The 17,178-nt window shown below is 50.6% G+C and overlaps 6 protein-coding genes across 6 annotated transcripts; 3 read left to right on the top strand and 3 right to left on the bottom strand.

The window, feature by feature from the left end:
* Positions 1–859: 859 nt before the first annotated feature.
* Positions 860–2,058, bottom strand: BJX67DRAFT_100315 (GFA family protein). The gene is made up of 3 exons (XM_071024187.1): positions 1,921–2,058; positions 1,600–1,779; positions 860–1,514 (listed from the first exon to the last, which is right to left on the bottom strand). Exons 1-3 carry the CDS (start codon positions 1,926–1,928, stop codon positions 1,211–1,213), a joined length of 492 nt encoding a protein of 163 aa, XP_070891104.1. The 5' UTR covers positions 1,929–2,058; the 3' UTR covers positions 860–1,210.
* Positions 2,059–2,350: 292 nt separating this feature from the next.
* Positions 2,351–3,358, top strand: BJX67DRAFT_341564 (coiled-coil-helix-coiled-coil-helix domain-containing protein). Its single transcript, XM_071027908.1, has 4 exons — positions 2,351–2,464; positions 2,561–2,595; positions 2,758–2,872; positions 3,021–3,358. The coding sequence occupies exons 1-4, from the start codon at positions 2,415–2,417 to the stop codon at positions 3,145–3,147; spliced, it is 327 nt and encodes a 108-aa protein (XP_070891103.1). The 5' UTR covers positions 2,351–2,414; the 3' UTR covers positions 3,148–3,358.
* BJX67DRAFT_99758 (Kha1p) lies at positions 3,007–6,460 on the bottom strand. The gene is made up of 4 exons (XM_071035720.1): positions 6,217–6,460; positions 5,744–6,160; positions 5,028–5,690; positions 3,007–4,963 (listed from the first exon to the last, which is right to left on the bottom strand). Exons 1-4 carry the CDS (start codon positions 6,325–6,327, stop codon positions 3,476–3,478), a joined length of 2,679 nt encoding a protein of 892 aa, XP_070891102.1. The 5' UTR covers positions 6,328–6,460; the 3' UTR covers positions 3,007–3,475.
* A 1,374-nt stretch (positions 6,461–7,834) lies between these two features.
* Positions 7,835–11,041, top strand: BJX67DRAFT_99751 (nitrogen permease regulator 3 family protein). Its single transcript, XM_071035719.1, has 2 exons — positions 7,835–9,120; positions 9,169–11,041. The coding sequence occupies exons 1-2, from the start codon at positions 8,034–8,036 to the stop codon at positions 10,575–10,577; spliced, it is 2,496 nt and encodes an 831-aa protein (XP_070891101.1). The 5' UTR covers positions 7,835–8,033; the 3' UTR covers positions 10,578–11,041.
* Positions 11,042–11,772: 731 nt separating this feature from the next.
* On the bottom strand, positions 11,773–12,194 carry BJX67DRAFT_100169 (uncharacterized protein). Its single transcript, XM_071024186.1, has one exon. The coding sequence runs from the start codon at positions 12,093–12,095 to the stop codon at positions 11,883–11,885; it is 213 nt and encodes a 70-aa protein (XP_070891100.1). The 5' UTR covers positions 12,096–12,194; the 3' UTR covers positions 11,773–11,882.
* A 1,108-nt stretch (positions 12,195–13,302) lies between these two features.
* BJX67DRAFT_99724 (La domain family) lies at positions 13,303–16,030 on the top strand. Its single transcript, XM_071035718.1, has 3 exons — positions 13,303–15,336; positions 15,391–15,850; positions 15,907–16,030. Exons 1-3 carry the CDS (start codon positions 13,556–13,558, stop codon positions 15,907–15,909), a joined length of 2,244 nt encoding a protein of 747 aa, XP_070891099.1. The 5' UTR covers positions 13,303–13,555; the 3' UTR covers positions 15,910–16,030.
* The last annotated feature ends 1,148 nt before the right edge of the window (positions 16,031–17,178 follow it).

Here is a 17,178-nt window from a genome sequence, read left to right as displayed (position 1 = left end):
AAATAAACTGGAACCCACAACAATTTTTTTTCCCGTCAACACAGCTCCCGAGGCCGCGACTTGAATGTTCAATTTACAGAATGGCTTCAAAGTGGTGATTTCGACTAATTCTCCAACTAGTCGTTGCTTATCAACACTACTTGCTATCTCCTCGCTTTCCTCTCTCCCGAAGCACCAACTATCAGCGCTGTGGTATTTCACAAACACATTATAAAAGGTATTCTAAAGCCTCCTACTCAACTCCCCCTAACACCGCCCCCCCAATGGTATGATGATCCTACGACACGCTATAGGCATTCCTCAAACTTAATCACCATGTGGAATCTGTCTTCTCTCAAGTTTCAGCCTTGTCTGACCACCTCACCACTGCTTTACTGCACAACATTTGTTGAACGAGCTTTGACTAACGGGCTTGTCAGGTACATAATTTCTCTTCCTTCAATCTTCTACTCTCGATGAAGAAATCTTGAACGAACGGGCGGACATAATTGTGCATCACCCTCATCCATAAACAGCGGAGAGTACAAACTCTGCGGGTGTTGGAAGGTGTATTACTTGTTGAGATCTCGTCACCTGAGCCTTTGCGAATCGCCTACGACTGCTCAGTGCTTTGGTTTTCAGCCATACTGACAAGTATTTCTAGGTATTGTGTAAAATCCCTACGTATATCACACTTTGTTTTCTGTCAACATCTTATGATGAACTGCTTATTCACACTGTTTGATCTGCACTACGGTGTTGGAAATGAACATCATTTACAAAAATCTGATTTAATGAGGTGAATGGTTCAAATCCTACACAATGAACCTATGCTAACCTCAGTAGCCTGACTTTTGGTTGACATCATCTCACCTGATACACAACACACACATGGCGCCGTGGACGTGTGCTGACCGTGTTGAAACTAGGAGCTATATGCCGTAGTCAGACCATATTCGAGACAACAGAGTAAGCCAGCCATGTAATTTCTTCTCGCTTTTCGATGATGATTTCATTAATTGCTGTTTTTCCTGAATTCATTTTGAAAACTTTTTTCACCTTGGAGACCTGATGTCTTTGCTCTCTGCTTGCATTCTGCAACACAACTGCTTGTTTCAGTGCTGACTTTATGAGTAGTCAAGCTATATAGATAGATGCGAGTCGAAGTTGGCATCTCCATATTACTTTTGCCCATTTCCTGTAGGCCCACCACCCGTAAAGAGGCGGACGTTTACTCGAAGAACAACCCATGCTTCTTGTGCCAGTCCTCCAAACTCAACTCCGGGTACTGCTTATACACCCGCTTCTTCCCCTCCGGCCACTGTGCCCATGCCGGCTTCGAGTCTTCAAAGATGCATACCAGTTCGTCAGGGGTTGGCAGCTCTGTGTCGATCGCGGACGCAAACGGATGAATCAACTCTGGCCAAGTCTTATCCCAGAGCCAGAGCATGGTCCCGCAATTTGAGCAGAAGTTCCGCTCCGACGAGCATCTCTCCTCGTCTTTTGTACCGCGCGCTTTGATAGCGCTGTATTGTCTATGAATCCACTCGTTAGTCCCGAGGTCCCGCGTGAATACCTTCCACAAGGGGAAAGATAGAGACTGAGCAAGAGACGGCTTACTTAATCAAACCCTTCCCTTTTTTAATTTCCAAACTTTCCGCAATACCGCCGAGATTCACGGCGCCGATATGTCCGCCTATCTTGCGGCAGATGCTGCATGCGCAGAGCTGGTAGGGCACGGGGGTTGAGGAGTCGAGGGTGAATTCAACGCCGCCGCATTGACAGCTTCCTTCGAGTTTCCTGTTGACGTTGTTAGATGAGAGACCGAGGCAAGTACAAGAAAGTAATTTGGTGCGAGGTGCAATGTCATTGGGCAGACATGAGATTTTTGCCAGACCGATTCCCTCAAGGTACTCGGGTACATGATCGGGGACAACGCACATAGGCATGTTGGTGATTGGTGCGGAGACGTCGGTCCCAACTCGTTATTTGAGAGTTGAATGCGTTGAATATGAATTCGGTGGAAATTCCGAAGCTTTCGGTTTGAGCTCGAGTGGGATGTTAAGCTGCACCATGCCGGGACAGAGTTGGCGACGTCATATTTATATGTACCGACGGGCTTACAACGGCTCTGCTTCAGGTCTGATGTCGTTGTTTGCATGCCATTGACTGGGATCAGATGAGGGGTCGATCGCCATGCCACCGTCTCTTAATCTCCATCTTCATTGGATGACACACCGTCCATCCGACGTTCCATTGGAAGTTCATTGTTTGCAGTGTTTTGGGACGCCAAGGCTGATGTTTGCTCCTTATGTAATGTTTGTATAATTTGCATAACTTGCTCCAATATGACAATCTTACGGCAGAGCAGCTGCAGGGCAGCTGCAGGGCAGAATTTCCAACATTGCTCCAACCCAGGGCAATAATCGGCCAAGATGAGTTTTGGCGGCCCCGGTGGTGGTGTGACGAATATCAAACCTACGCCGTATGTGTCTTTCCGAATCAATTCCTCTGCGCAGCTTTTTGGGGAGAACAACCACATTATCTGAACAACCCATTCATTTACTAACACCTTCTGCAGTCCGGAGCGAGGAAGCTTCCCTCTCGATCACGATGGTATCGTACCCATCCACCCCATCTTTCTCCTAAGTCCGAGTCACCCTCACAGAAACACCTCGTGTCTTCTGCCTCACAAGCACCCGCCATTGAAGAATATATCGCAACACGCACTCTCAAAAGAACGGAACCAATCCGAACCTAACATACAACTCATCCTAGGCGAATGCAAACATCTCATCCAAAACTACCTGAAATGCCTCAAGCTTCAGCGTGGCGTGAACGATGAGGAATGCCGCAAGTTGGCGAAGGGGTATCTAGCCTGCCGGATGGACAAGTGCGTTCCCTCCCCCGTCCTACTTCACACCTCTCCGTCTCGAAGCTGGTTTTGATGTCATGCCGCCGTCTTGTTTGTGGATTACGGACTGGGTTGAACTTTCTTGGCTAACGGGTTTGGCTGTGGCTGTGACTGCGGTTGGATGTAGGAACCTAATGGCCCCGGACGACTTTAAGAATCTGGGACTTATTTTCAAGGACGGTGAAAGTGCTAGTCAGACCGGAAAAGAGTTGGGCGGGCCGAGTCCAGGGACGAGCATGGGGTCGAGTTCCTGACGCATATATGTCCGCAATGGAGAGAATAAAGTGATGGGTTGTTGTATTATATTGGCTTGTATAATGTGGTTCGCGGGGTGCTCTGTGGCTATTCTTTTAGGTGATGGGTAACGATATCACTACTTCTAGGCGTTGGGATGCATTTGTTGTACATATCTTCGATCCAGTAGCGTGGTTACATTATTGAAAGAGCTACTCCTACCCTGGATTTTGGGTAAGGTAACAGTATCATCATTGGTATCTGTGTAAAAACCTTTAAGTGGTATCTTTACACCCATTTGCCTTTCGAAAGGCATAGCAGGAATCAAAAATCATGGGTAAAGCACGTCTAGTCATGTCTAGCACTTGAGGCCTGCAGAACAAGCACATTGCCAACGGTTCTATGCTCCGTGCGCACCATCGCTTGCGCAACAACTCCCAACACCCCACAAGCTTCAGAGCCAACCTCATCAGAAGACGACGAGCCAACAACCTCCAGAGTCTGATCCAGGCGGTTGTTATGCCGTCCTACGATAGTAATGTTGCCTGGTTTATGGGCCGACTGGGCCATTTTCTCTTTGACGCTGTCGATGGTAACTTGGACGGCGGCCTCATCACCACCATTGTCTGGGGTAATGCGTTCGAAGACAACGCGGGATGAAAGAGTGTCGGGGAGGGAGTCTCGAAGAGTCTCGAAGAACGCAACGTCAGACTCGGGGCTGGACGCACCAGATTCGCGGCTAGAGGAGGGATCTCGCTCACTATTCCCAGCCACTATGGATGACGTTTGCGCTGCGGCCTGTGTTGTGGCGGGAAGTGCGATGTGAATGATTGTGGCTGTTACCTGATCATTTTGTGCGAGCTGAAGTGCAAACCGGAGAGCGAAGCGGTCGTCATCGCCTCCAAAGAATGGTAGGACGATGTGGTGGGAGCGTGTAGCTGCGGGGCTGGTCCAGACCGCACTTCCTAGGCTTCTGGAGCTCGGAGTTCGCTGCATAGGAGGCCGAGCCTTGGTGTTGCGGGTGTACATGCTGCGCTCGATGAGAATACCCACGTTACACGAGCTTTGACTTAGAATGTTAGCCACGAAATTAGTATATGGCCCGTTCGCGAAGCGGTGGCCCTCATCCATGCCGAGTCCGCCTTGATGCTCGCTTAGAGCGCCAGTCTCGCTCCACGGGATGAGGAGGAGGTCAGCCGTATTCTCACGCGACATTCCGAGTACAGTGTCTGCGTAAGAGTGCTCAGGAACCACCGACACACCTGCCATGATCGAAATGCTATGCCACTGACCAAATGCTCGGAAGGTGTTGATGACTGGATCCCACAATGACTGCTCATCGACCTCGGACACTTTCATCACACTCGAATCTCGATCCGTGAGTTCCATTAGGCGAATGCCATGAACCTTCAGCGAGGCGTGTTCTTCGACTTGAGCCGACGCAGACTCCTCGGATGCTGGCTCAGGCGCACCCGTGTCTTTCAGGGCCTTTTCCGGGTGGACTTTGGGGGTTGGAGTTTGGTTTGGCCCGAGAAGCGCAGCCAGTGTGCAGATAGTAGGAAGACCATCAAGGCGCAGATAAACGAGAAGCCTTTGGATCTTGTTGGACTGCAAATGCTCTTTGGCAGCAGCAAGACTGTCCCTGCGCTCGCTTCGCTGGACCGGGTTTCCATCCCAATCAATCTCGCCACGACGCCATCTGTCTACCTTAACCTGGTACCACTTCGGGTATAACAAGGTGGTCAATGGAGTAGTTGCGAATGTCGTGACTAGCGCCATAACGACAAAGATAGTGAATGTACGCCTGCTCAAAATGTCGGCTTGCAATCCAATATTCTGGACTTATGATTAGTAAAGACCTTCGTGAAGGTTGCTGTTAGCTTTTCGGAGTCCGACGTACCAAGACAATAAGTTCCACCAAACCTTTACAGCTCATCAGCACCCCGATAGCAAAACTTTCCCGCCAGAGGAGGCCACATAGCCTTGAAGCGAGTGCTCCACCGCTGACTTTGGCAATGAAAGCGATAGAGATGACGGCAACGACATAGCCCCAAACAATGCCTGAGTTGAGCAGCCCCAAATCTGTCTGAAGACCAGAGAGCGTAAAGTACAACGGCAAAAAGAGTGCTGTTACCAAATCCTCAATCTTTTCGGTCAATTTGATAGCAAACCCACCCTCATGGGGGCAGAGGAGGCCTATCAGGAATCCGCCAAAGATAGCATGAACTCCGATAACCTGGGTGAAAAAAGCAGATGCAAGAGCAATCAGGATCGTGATCATGACCACTTCCTGGCTTGGGCCTTTCTGCAGGCTACCAGTGTAGTTGAGAAAGCGTAAAAATAGAGGGCGGAAAACAAGACAGAGGAACAGGACGTAGCCAACACAAACGAGAAGTACCCACAACGCCGTAAGTCCACTGCCAGCGTTGACAAGGGCGACGCAGAGCGCGAGTAAAACCCAGCCAACGACATCGTTTCCGACGCCAGCGGAAAGCACGATGACACCAACATTGGTCCCGAGTAGTTTCAGCTCAGTCAAAATACGACACAGAACTGGAAAAGCCTAGACGAGAAACAGGTCAGTCAGAATAATAAGCTAAGGATCATGGAACCCACAGTAATAGCCATAGCAATACCGATGAAAAGCAGATAGGTGCCGAAGTCAATGGGTTTCGTGCCGTCGGCACCGCGGAACTCATGGTATAAACCGTAAGAAACGGCGCCTCCCAGTCCAAAAGGCAGGATCATTCCAGCGGCCGAGACGCTACTTGCGATCCGCCAGTTACTGACTAGGAAGCGTAGGTTGGTTTCCAGCCCGACGAGGAAGAGGAACAGGACAAGGCCAACGTTCGCGACAAGGTTTAAATTAGGAATCGAGTCGGTGGGGAAAATGGAATCAGTGAAGCCGGGGACACGCCCCATCACTGAAGGCCCAAGTAGAATTCCCCCGATGACTTCTGCGATGACACGAGGCTGTCGAATCTTGGAGAGAGGCCAATGGAGCAGACGGCAAAGAACAATGATGATAAAGGCCTAGAGCTATTAGATATGCGAAGACTTTCAGTCCATAAAATCGGATCTAAGCTGACCTGGATAATGAATAGGACGATTGGGTTTTTTGGGTCATACTCTGATGGGTTGCCACCCTCAAGAATCCCGCCTTGAGGGGGAGCCCTGTTCTCAGTCGAGTTGTCCGCCATACTTCCACGCGGTCAGGCGCACCCGGCCTTGAAGGGGTGGCAGCTGGTGTGGAGAGCTAAACAACGCGATGACAACAAAGGGGGAGAAAGAAGGGGAGAAAGAAAGGAAGGGAGAAAGATAAGATGAAGGACGAGGGGAAGTAGTCATCATAACAGCTTGCGGCGAGGACAAGGCTCCACCAGGCTAACCCCAAGTCGTTTTGACAAGCGGGCAAGGCGGGACCCATCCACGTGGTTGGCGTGGAGAGAGAGATTTTGAAACGCATCATGGGCTGCGGGCAAGGGAAAGGTTGCAGCCACGCACGCCATGGAAGCTCCAGTCGGTCAGATGATACGCCACCGTTTGCGTCATTGACTCCGTTGACCAGAAGGTGGGAGGCTCAATCCATTTCCGAGCACAAAGCTAGGCATCGTGACCACTCTCGAATGCGATATGCGCCACTTCTTTAGTGCCCAACAGCTGCTTGGTGCGCTCAGGCACAGCTCACGAGTTCGCATGAGATCCTCATTCTCTGGGCAGCCCAATCGCTGCGCTGGCTGAGTCTCCCTCACCGCCAATAAAACCAAGGAACCTCGCTTTCATGTCTGCGCGAGGAGGGAGGCATGGTTCGAGCGAGGTGAATGCTCAGCTTTCGTTCTATGGAGTTTTGGTGCCTTCATGAAGATGATGGGAAGGGAACATTGCAATCGAGAGCAGAATCAGAGGGGAGTCTCTAATCACATGATTATCGTGCCATCTCCCCGCATTCTACTCGAGGCAAAGAGATGTTCCAACGATCCAAGGTACATATTCAGTATTTAAGGAAATCATGTAGGAACGGCCTCTCTGGCAGCTCCAGCAAAAGCGTCAGGTTGTCACGCAACTGGTCGGCGAATTTGTTCAAACTATGGTACAATATTTGCGAATGATCCCGATCTAACCAGCAACGGTCGACGACAGAGAAAACTCATGATTGGAGCCAAAACCTCCGCTCGAGATTCGTGGCATCACAGTCCCCTGCCATCGAAGCTCTCGTTTTGGTATGCTCATCAATGGCAGATGTGCCGAGTTCCAGCAACGATGGTAAACCAGAAGTGGATTCTTCAATCTTCGGGATATCGGGATCAACGCTGAGTGTAAGTCTCCAGCTGAGCGTGATATGCTCCGGAGCACGGATAAGCAGCAGAGAAACGGAGCGTGGTATCTCAAACTCGGTCGAAGAGTATTTGACCCCGTTACGTGGACCGGTCGGTCGGACGGGCTGGACGGGATGGAGAGCGACAACAGGCAAGGAAGATCCGGCGTGGACTCGAGCGTTTCTCAGCTGACCCCTGGAGGTGTACTAGTATCCTCCGTGCCTGTTCTTCTGCAGACATCCGAAGAAAGCACACGAAACTTCTGAAGGAACCTTGCTTTGGCCGGAACACATGGTGTAACTACCCCACAACGTAGGAATCTTTCCAAGAATAAATCTTCCTGTCTGGATTGGAAAGTTGGATGGGGATGGGCCATAGTTTCAATCAGTAATAATCGGATTTGAGGAGGAAGAGATGTTCCAAGAGCGAGGGTGAGGGATTCTCGGGAGCTAGGTGTGCGGGGAACACCTTGGTCCATCTCCAACCAACAAAACCGCCTTGAGAGAGCTCCAGCCTCTTACTTTCCAAGCTCCACAACCTGGAAGAGCCATCAGCTTCCTTTTTCTTTTTTGAACACATTGTGGTCGCACATGTCGTCAATCGCACACCCCCCAGACCCTTGTTTGGTCGCTATCATCCTCATCACTCGCTCGCGTGCCGGCCCCCGTTTCGTGTTCCATTATCCTCCCAAACCGCTAACCGAGAGCGCACTGCGAACACCCGCTAAAGCGAGGCATTCCTCACGCTCGAAAAGTAGACAAAGTTCAAAGAGCAACGATTCATCTTCTAGCGAGGACAGTCACTCCAGCTCCGACGAGGACGAAGATGAATCCCAGGGTCAGAGTCAAAACCAAAGCACTCACATTGGGGCGAGTAGCAACCTGAACGCTGCCAGGAGATCGAGCAACTTCGGAATTGACGATCATCCCACCTCGGTCTCTCCAGGCCCTGATAGCCAGCGGCCGGGATCGATTAGCTCGTCTAGAGCTTACTTGAGGAAGCGTGGCGCAAACTCCGATGTCGAGAATGATTCTGGCGCTGGGTCCGACAGACAAGAGGATGGCGTGAGAGCGAGACCAGACAGTCCATACCGGCCACCGTGGGAGTCGATACTCGGCCTTCCCGTTAATGTATGGGAGAAACTTTTGAGCCCGTCGCGTTCATGGCACAAACGACGCTTCGAGGTCGGAGTCAATGATCTCGCGTTCGTGGGGTGGCCGGTCTTTGTCCGCGAGGATGGTGGCTGGAAGAAACAACGGCGGAAGAGAAAGAAGACGAAGCAGCGTGCTGAATGGGTAGCAGGGGATCTGGGACATAACGAGACGACCGAGGACTCCCAGGAAGACGCAGGGGACGCCCTCGCAGCGTCGACGGAGACTCTGAGTCCCCACTCAACTGTGCTCCCTAAAACTCAACGGACATCCATTTCGAGCAATCGGTCGTCGAAGAATCCAGGGGACTCATTAGATGTCGACGATAAAGATTCAATGACCATGTTCAACGTAGTATTCGTGCTCGACCCCCCGTTGTTGGAATATTCGACGCGCATTCGTGAAATATATGACAATATCATCAAGAAGTTCATCAAAGCTCTAAAGTATGAACAGGCTCGGACGGATTATGTCTGGAAGGAGTCTCAACACATATTGCATCTGAAGGAGAAGGCCAAAGAGAAAAGTATTACCCGCTGCCCACAATTTTTTCGACCAAAGCTGACGACTGTAGGAACCCTTCTCAACAACCTTTATTCCGAATTGGTTAATCAGTCCTCCCTTGCTCGAGCAATCGTCATGCTGTTTAGTAGCATATCGGCGTCAAAGATCGCGTCCGTCACCTTGAGCCCTGACGTATCGATCTCTCTCCAAATTCCGCCGTTGACCTCGACACCGTACCTCTTTGGACCCACTGATCAAGCATACCCGGGCCTCTGGCTTACGACAGCCGACAGTATAACCCCTGCTGACGATCCCACCGCCGATGAAAGTGCCGCGCCTCACCAAGTGTTAGCAAAACACTTTGCTTTGCTATTGCTAGACAATGAGGCTACGATTATTAAGGATGTGGAAGCAGCTGGAGGAGCTTTAGCCCCGGCTCTTGTTCACTATATTCGCTGCTCTAGGCCGACGAAATCATTTGTCCAGATATCGCAATCTTCCGGAATACCGCTGCCTACGATTCAATTCCTGGCGAGTCATCTGGTCTACTGGAGAAGGGCACGCGCAGTACCGCCACTCCACCAACGGGATACTTATATCGTATCTCCGAATTGCGATCTCAGCAAATTAGAGGTAGCCACGGCCGCTTATAAACTAGCGTTCCCAACTCTTCCCAGCTTACCCAAGATGTTATCGGCTCTAAGCGGGACTCCAAGGCCTTATGGAAGTTTTATCCCGAGTAAGGACCATAAAGCGACATATTTCTCGATACTAGCCTGGCTACTACGAGGCGGCTGGGTCACCCAACTTCGAGCTTTCGCGCGAGTGAAAGTATCTCCTGAAATTAAAATGGCTGTGGAAATGGCCATCCGACGAGAGGAGGTCGACAAGTATTTGAGCAAGGGCAGGTCGTCGTCATTCACTTCGAATAAAGAGGGCTCTAGTAGCGAGGACAGATCTCAAGGTAGCGATATTGACGACGGCGCCTCGTCATCTTCATCATCACTTGCAAGCCATGGCAGCGGCGATGAGACACCAATGCCGAATCGGCCCACAGCAAACACCGGGCTCGATCTGTCGCATTCGTTACTCGATCAATCCGTATCATTGAAGACATCCTCCCTCATTCAGTTACCCCACAAAGCATCTCCGCTGGAATCCCGATGGTTGGACGAACTTGTGGCACGGTTTCCTGAATACACGACACACTCCGTGAATAACGGAGAACGAGCGAGCGCTGGCACAGGTGAGGGCGAGCTTGGGACAGCTGCTCCCGGAACTTCGCTGAAGAAGGTCTGGCCGACCTACGTCAAATACCTTAACGGGTATGATGCCCTAGAAAAGATTCCTGTCCGAGAGGGTCTGAAGCGCAAACTTGTCTGGCAAACTCTCACCCGGCTCGGCCTCATTACAGGGCAGCAGTCATCCATCGAGCTAGATCCTAAGGAGCAAGTTTTAGTCTCCTTTAGGCATTGGTAAGAGTTGTGTGTTTCCCCTAGTGGTTCGCCACGGGCAAAGCCCCGGAAATAGACAGTCTCTCTACCATATCGGCTCGGCCGTTCAAGGACATATTGTTGCTCCTCTTGAACAAACAAGGGAAAACACGTGATGTCTCGACCCTTTCGGCCGCGAATGATTCGTCAAGGCTGGTTGTCCTTTCTGGTTGATCAAAACTGGCCCGGCATCAAGCCGTTCCTCTCCATGGATGGGGGCGGGGCCCGAAGAGTTCCGACGCCATTGTTCTGCCGAATATCAGCCCTAACAAAGTCATCGCCTGTCCGGGAAGCGCACAGAATGCAAATCGATGATTCGTAAGAAAAATTCCGCTCTTCAGTTCTTTGAGCAGAGTTTGACGAATGGGTGGCCTGGATTTGAAGAGAGACAAAGCCCCGATCACCTGCATTTCATCTTAAATTAACACCGACAGAGGGGCACACAGAGACGGGTGCAACGGCAGACACCGGAAACGACGAGATCTCCCTCTGTCACGTGCTTGTCTTCTTGAACGGCAAGTTGTCTTCGGTGTGCCCAAATAATTGACAAGGCAGTCTGCCTCCATCGTTTTAGATATCATTATCGTCGGATTACAGCACAGGAATGAGCAGGATCCATTGATTGTTGTTGCGAGCATCTTCAGCAAGTTCTAAATCTGCTGAATCTGCCAGACAGGGAGCGCCAAGAAATATTTGAGATGGAGCAGTTGGAGAAACGGCAACAAGGCCACGGTGCATCAGGATGGAAAAGGCGAGGAGCAGGGTTTTGTAATAATACTCGGGATAGAGGTGGCCCTGGAATTCTACGCGAAAATTCGTGAACGAGGGAAAGAAATATCTCTCGAGGATCTCAACCTCACTCGGTTTTCTCGTGCAATATCCCCTTTTATTTGGAGACACGGCCGTGGTCAATAATGCCGGATATGCATGCCATGATCTTTTGGGCAGGCAACGAAAAACCCGGTCGTATGATCAGGGTTAGGCTGGAACTGGCCTACCCTTGTCGCACGGAAATGAATTGTCTCATCTGGATTCTTCAAGTTGCATGTGGGTGTGGGGTGAATCCGTAGCCTCATTGCTCTGACACCTGTTTGTATTCCAGGCGAAGCCAAATTGAGTGTACATTCCTGGTGTTTCAAGAGAGAGGACCCGAGATGGAAGAGCAGCAGGAGCTAGTTAACAATTTCGACACCGTTGATGATTGATATACTCCACGGGTCGGATGTAATTTATGGATTTCATCGGGCTTGCAGTACTTGTAGTATGCACTCAGCCATCGACCATCACAAGGTTACAGAAGGGACTCATGCCCACGAATGGCCTCAGTTGAAGTAGTATTCGAGTCACTACTGCTCGTAGCCTGGAAATGTAGAAAAGCATCCAGGCGAGGTATTTTCTTCAGAATCATGACACACCTGGAGAACAATGGCCAGTCATAACACCAAATGGCTGCGATGGAGACAAGCGACAACGAGAAATGAATACCGAAGAATGAATTCCTCATGGACAGAACCAAGGGAGAAGATGTCGAAGGCCCCCAGGAGTGTCCACAGAAGCCCTGAAGCCCACTGTGTGCGGGCGTACGGGACTGCGGTCGAAAAGCCGAAAGACACAGACAGGACAGGAAAGAACCTTTTTTTCGCTACTAATTTTTTTTTTTTTTTTTCTCAGCGGATTCCACAATTTCTCGGTGCAAGTGGACTCTCTAAGCATCATCTTGCCAGCGGTTCCTCCACGTCCCTCTGCGGGTTTGGCATTGGCTCTTGCTCATAATTATTATTATTATTTTCTGTTGCCCTCACTCTCACTGTGTGCTTTTTGCTCACCCTCTCTCATCCTGCTTAACCCCCTCCTCTTTCTCTTCCCCTCCTTGTTCCCCTCAACACCCTGCATTATTTGTTCTCCCCTTCCATTTCTTCTTGTCTTCAACACCCCCGTCAGCTCTGTTGTTGGCGTCTGTGTTGTTGTACTCAGCCCGTGCCCATTCCTCAGTCTGCCGCTACCGGGTTTCCCCTTCCCACGTCTTGTAACTTGATTTACCGGACCTTTCCTCTCGCTGCTTTCTTTTCCCTTCCCTAAATTTGGAAAGGGTAAATTGATCACTTGGTCTCCTTGAGGTTTCTCCCTTCTCCGCACAGGTTCTTCATCGATCTTTTTCTCGCGCGGCTCTCAACTTTTCTCCGTCTCCAATAATTCGGTACTTCGACATCCTGGCGGTTTTTTTTCGCTGACCGTTGCCACGTGAAAGTCGCGACCATCGACGTTTCCCAAAGCGCGACGGAATATCTGTCTCGCTCCTGGCTGTGAGTGTCCTCTCTCGCCGTTGGTCCGCTTCAGCGGGAGGTACGCAGAGTACCTGGATTCCTTCACGGACTGAAGGTTGGACCGACGTGATTTTCTTGCTGGGTTCTAAAACAGTCAATCGATGTAGTCTCGAGCTATTCCCTGTTTCCTTCATCGAACTTGCACAGTCTGCTCACTTACTCGACGAAGTTTCGATTTCTCTTTTTCGTTTTCGACCGTCGAAGTTTCGCGTGTGCCTTTCTCGAAACGTCACTCTCTCCGACTCTTCAACCGCCAGCAGAGTTTCTTCGTGGCGATCATACCGATGCAATCTGCGTGAGCCGGATTGTGTTCAGGATAAGACGTTTGGGCATAAGGATTTTTATACCGAGGACCTTGCTGGGGGAATATCTCGTCCCTCAGTCGTCCCCCAACTGGCCCACAAACACCTTCAAATCTCGTAGCGGAATAAGAGTGAATCACAACAAGTGGCAGTTGCATCTTGGTGGGGTTCCAGAGGGTGGAAATTGCTCCTTCTGATTTCTATCGGTGTTGGAAAAACTCACATATTCCCTCTGATTTGGTTGTCTAGGTGGCGCGCTACCCGTTCTCTGGCAGAACCCTTTGAATCTCCTACACAGACACGTTTATCTCTCTCGATTATCCTACCATACGAACGAAATGGCGGCCACATTTTCTTACGCCCAAGCAGCCAAGGGCATATCTCCAACACAACCATCAAATACACCTCCCGAGTCAACTGCACTAGTGTCCAAGTCAGACGAGCAAGCCTCGGTCGACAGTCTGCAGCCCAACGCAGGTACCGCGGCTTTGAAGGCAGACACCGCCAGCGATGTTGACCTTGCGGCTGTCAACGGTGAGAAAGAAGTGAGAGTGGCTGATACCAAGGCAGACGTTTCAGGTACATCTTCACCCGCTACTGGTACCATTCAAACATCCATGTTATCGAAAGATGACGAGGCCTCAAGTATCCCGAGTGGAAATTCAGAATCGACCTGGGACAAGCAGTCCCAAGTTTCTGGGTCTGACAAGCAGAATGGCCCCGCGGAAGGCACTAAGGGTAAGGCGTCTGGGAAAGAGAAGCCTGCCCCCCCTAAAGAGCTCAAAGCAGCTCCTTTACCCATCGTTAATATCTGGCAACAAAGGAAGGAGGCCCAGGAGGCTAAAGTTAAAGCTGCTGCCGCGTTGAAACCTTCTGCGAAACCCGGACTCTCCAAGCCACCGCCCGAGACTTCTTCCATACCTGGGGAGAACCATGATCAATCAAGACCTGGTAACAAGAAGAAGGGTGGAGATGTTTCTGATAGGAAGAAGGGTGATGGGCTCAAGGGACGAGAAGATCATGCACCTGTTCCTCCCGTCGCGGATGCTACACTGTGGCCTACACCAAAGGTTGCCCAGGGCGAAGAGAAGAAGAAAGCACATGAAAGATCAGAAAAGGCGGAGAAAAGTCCAGTGATTCGGCCCCACGGCAAGGAGAAATGGACACCTGTTCCCTATGTTCCTACTGCGGTTTTCAACACTCCCCTGCCTTCCGCCGCACGCAGGGGCGGGAGAAGCACTCGTGGTGGAAGGGACACTACTCGCAATGGAAGCCACGGCCCAGGGAGTGGTTCTGAAAAAGCGTCTTCCGGTCAAACTGCTCAGGGTTCTACTACCAAGCATACTGCAGCTGGAGAGAGAGGACGAAATGAGCCTAATTCTGCTCGTGCGAACTCATTGCCCGCTCCATCAAGGCGTTCCAACAGCGCCGATAATGCTCCAGTAGATGCACGCAAGGCACCGATTACCGACCGAACTCGTGGTCCCAAGGGTACCGATGGTGTGAATGCTTCCACCATCAAGCACATCAATGGCGAGGCTTTCTCTCGGAATGCCAAGCCTTTCCCTCGAAATCACGAAGGTGCCCATAAGGGAGGCGATTATACTTCTAAGAACTCACCTCTGTCAGTGGATACGCATACCGCGCTGCGCCCTGGGCCTAATCCAGAGCGTCACCTCGAGAGTGGCCCGAAGTCTGCGGACTTCTCCAGCTTGCATTCTGACCGCAAGGACAGAGAATTTTCTCGCGAGGTCCGATCCGAGAGAGGGAGGGGCTCGCACCGTGGCCGGGGAGGGGGCCATGTTGGCTATAATGGCTCGCAGACTTCGACTTTCCCCAATAACCACATGGCTCCGCAAAACTTCATACATCCCAAATCGTTCGGGTTCAACGACCGTCGAGGACAGCATGCACTCACCAACGGCTCCCGTGGTCATGCCATGACCATGAGGTCACCGTCATTACCGAACTCGAATACTATGTATAACATGTATCCCTTCCCAACGGATATCAACACCATGTATGGATATCAGCCGGTGCAACCTGGTCCGATGTCCGCTGTTCCCTACCAACCCTATGTGGAACAATACTCTGTCGTTAGCATGATTACGATGCAGCTGTAAGTTTCTTCTGACTACCGCTGTATCAATACTGAGGGCTAACTTTGCCATAGGGAATACTATTTTTCGGTTGATAATCTGTGCAAGGACATTTACCTCCGCAAACACATGGACTCTCAGGGCTTCGTTGGACTGAACGTCATCGCCAACTTCAAGCGCATCAAGTCGCTGACAGAAGATTTTGACATGATCCGCCACGTCGCGCGGCAGCTGAAGGTTGCTGAGCACTTTGTGGGGGAGGATGGAATCGACAGGCTACGACCGAGGGACAAGTGGGAGCAGTGGGTTCTTCCCATTGACCAGCGTGAACCTTCTGCGCAGCATGCGGGGCCCATTACTTCCACAAGCCACAACGATACTACCGCATCTCAGATACATGTCGACGGAGCGACGAACGGCCTTGTCCCGTCTTCATTAACGAATGGCACTATCCCCTCGAAGACAGCACTTTCGTCAGCAGCCCCAGAGTTCTCACCCTCCAATGGTCTGCACAGTAGAACCGAGATCTCGAATGTAAGGTTTCTCGTCTCGATTTAACGTATCGCGAACGATTGCTGACTCGTTTGTAGTAGTGCGCAAGTGGCTTCATAATTTGACCTTCTCCGAAACCCGGAATCTCTCCGACGTTACTTGGTATGTGGAAGATTATCCTGGCGATTGGCCTTGATCGCTAATCAGATCCAAAGCTGCGATTTAGATGGCGTTCACTGTCATTAAACACGTTCCTTCAATGGTTTCGGAGCTCACTTTCGCATGTCCTGGTCGAACGAGAGTGCACCTTCTCGATTCCTGGTTTCTCCTACCGTCGACATGGAAAACACCATGTCGGCAAACCCCCTGACGTTGAATTTCAACAGTGGCCTCGATACCATCCTCCCATACCGAAGCTGATCGCAATTTTGGTCCAATCTCAATGCACAAATGTACAATGAATTTAAGAGTCTAGCGTTTTATGACCCCTGCACGAAACATCGGCAACGGTTCCCCGGATATTGTCCACACGGTTCTTTTTCTTTTGGTTGAGCAACCCGGTGAATACCTCCCCTGGCTATTCGGAACCTCATGAGGAGCGAGTAATGTGATGCTAGCGCGCAACATGGGCGCGAAGCACTCTTCTGTACAGCTCTGTTTATCCTGGAGTCTGCATCGGTCAGTCCCCCGGAGCCATCAAAACTGGACAGCGTTACTCCACCCTGAACCCTGAATGCCTGCTTGAGGCTGGGCTGCAAAAGTTTTTTTTTTCTTCCCTTCCACTACTCCTCCTTCACATGTTGCTTTCGTGGCTTATCAGCCATCATGACTTGCATTACTATTTGTCAGCTTATGCATTTAACTGTCGAGTGGCTGACAGCATTTATTCCGAGCGAAGTGGGTTGACATATGCACTTTCAGAATATCGGCTTGTGCTTCGCTTTTTCCTTTCTTCTCTTTTCTTCCTGACTTGAAAAAATCTCTGGAGTCCGGGCATGTTTTGCTGGACCGGTACCTTCGAACTTCGATACTTGCTTTGTGTGTGTTGGACCGATTTCGCTCTCCCAGACATAGAATCTTGATCCGGTTACTTTTTCTCTTCTATTTCATTGATTCTTCAATTTCTGCGTCCCGCTTCTCATTGACCGTTCGATCTACAACACCGCGGCAATGCACTTGTTTCCCATGGGTTCTAGCTCGAGCCAAAGAGACAGCATGCAAAAGGTTAAAAAATCTTTCAGTTTACAGCGAGGTGCAAATGAGTTTCAAAAGAGAAAAATGAAAAATCGCATTGACTGCTTATCCCGGGTTTCAGCTGTCACAGCATCAGATCGGGTCTATCATCTTGTTTTTTCGTTTGTACCGTGGTT

The sequence above is a fragment of the Aspergillus lucknowensis genome (assembly GCF_044049455.1).
Source record: "Aspergillus lucknowensis strain CBS 449.75 chromosome Unknown BJX67scaffold_2, whole genome shotgun sequence".
NCBI lineage: Eukaryota > Fungi > Ascomycota > Eurotiomycetes > Eurotiales > Aspergillaceae > Aspergillus > Aspergillus lucknowensis.
Note: the sequence above shows the minus strand (reverse complement) of the source record. Positions and strands in the feature narration are given on the sequence as shown.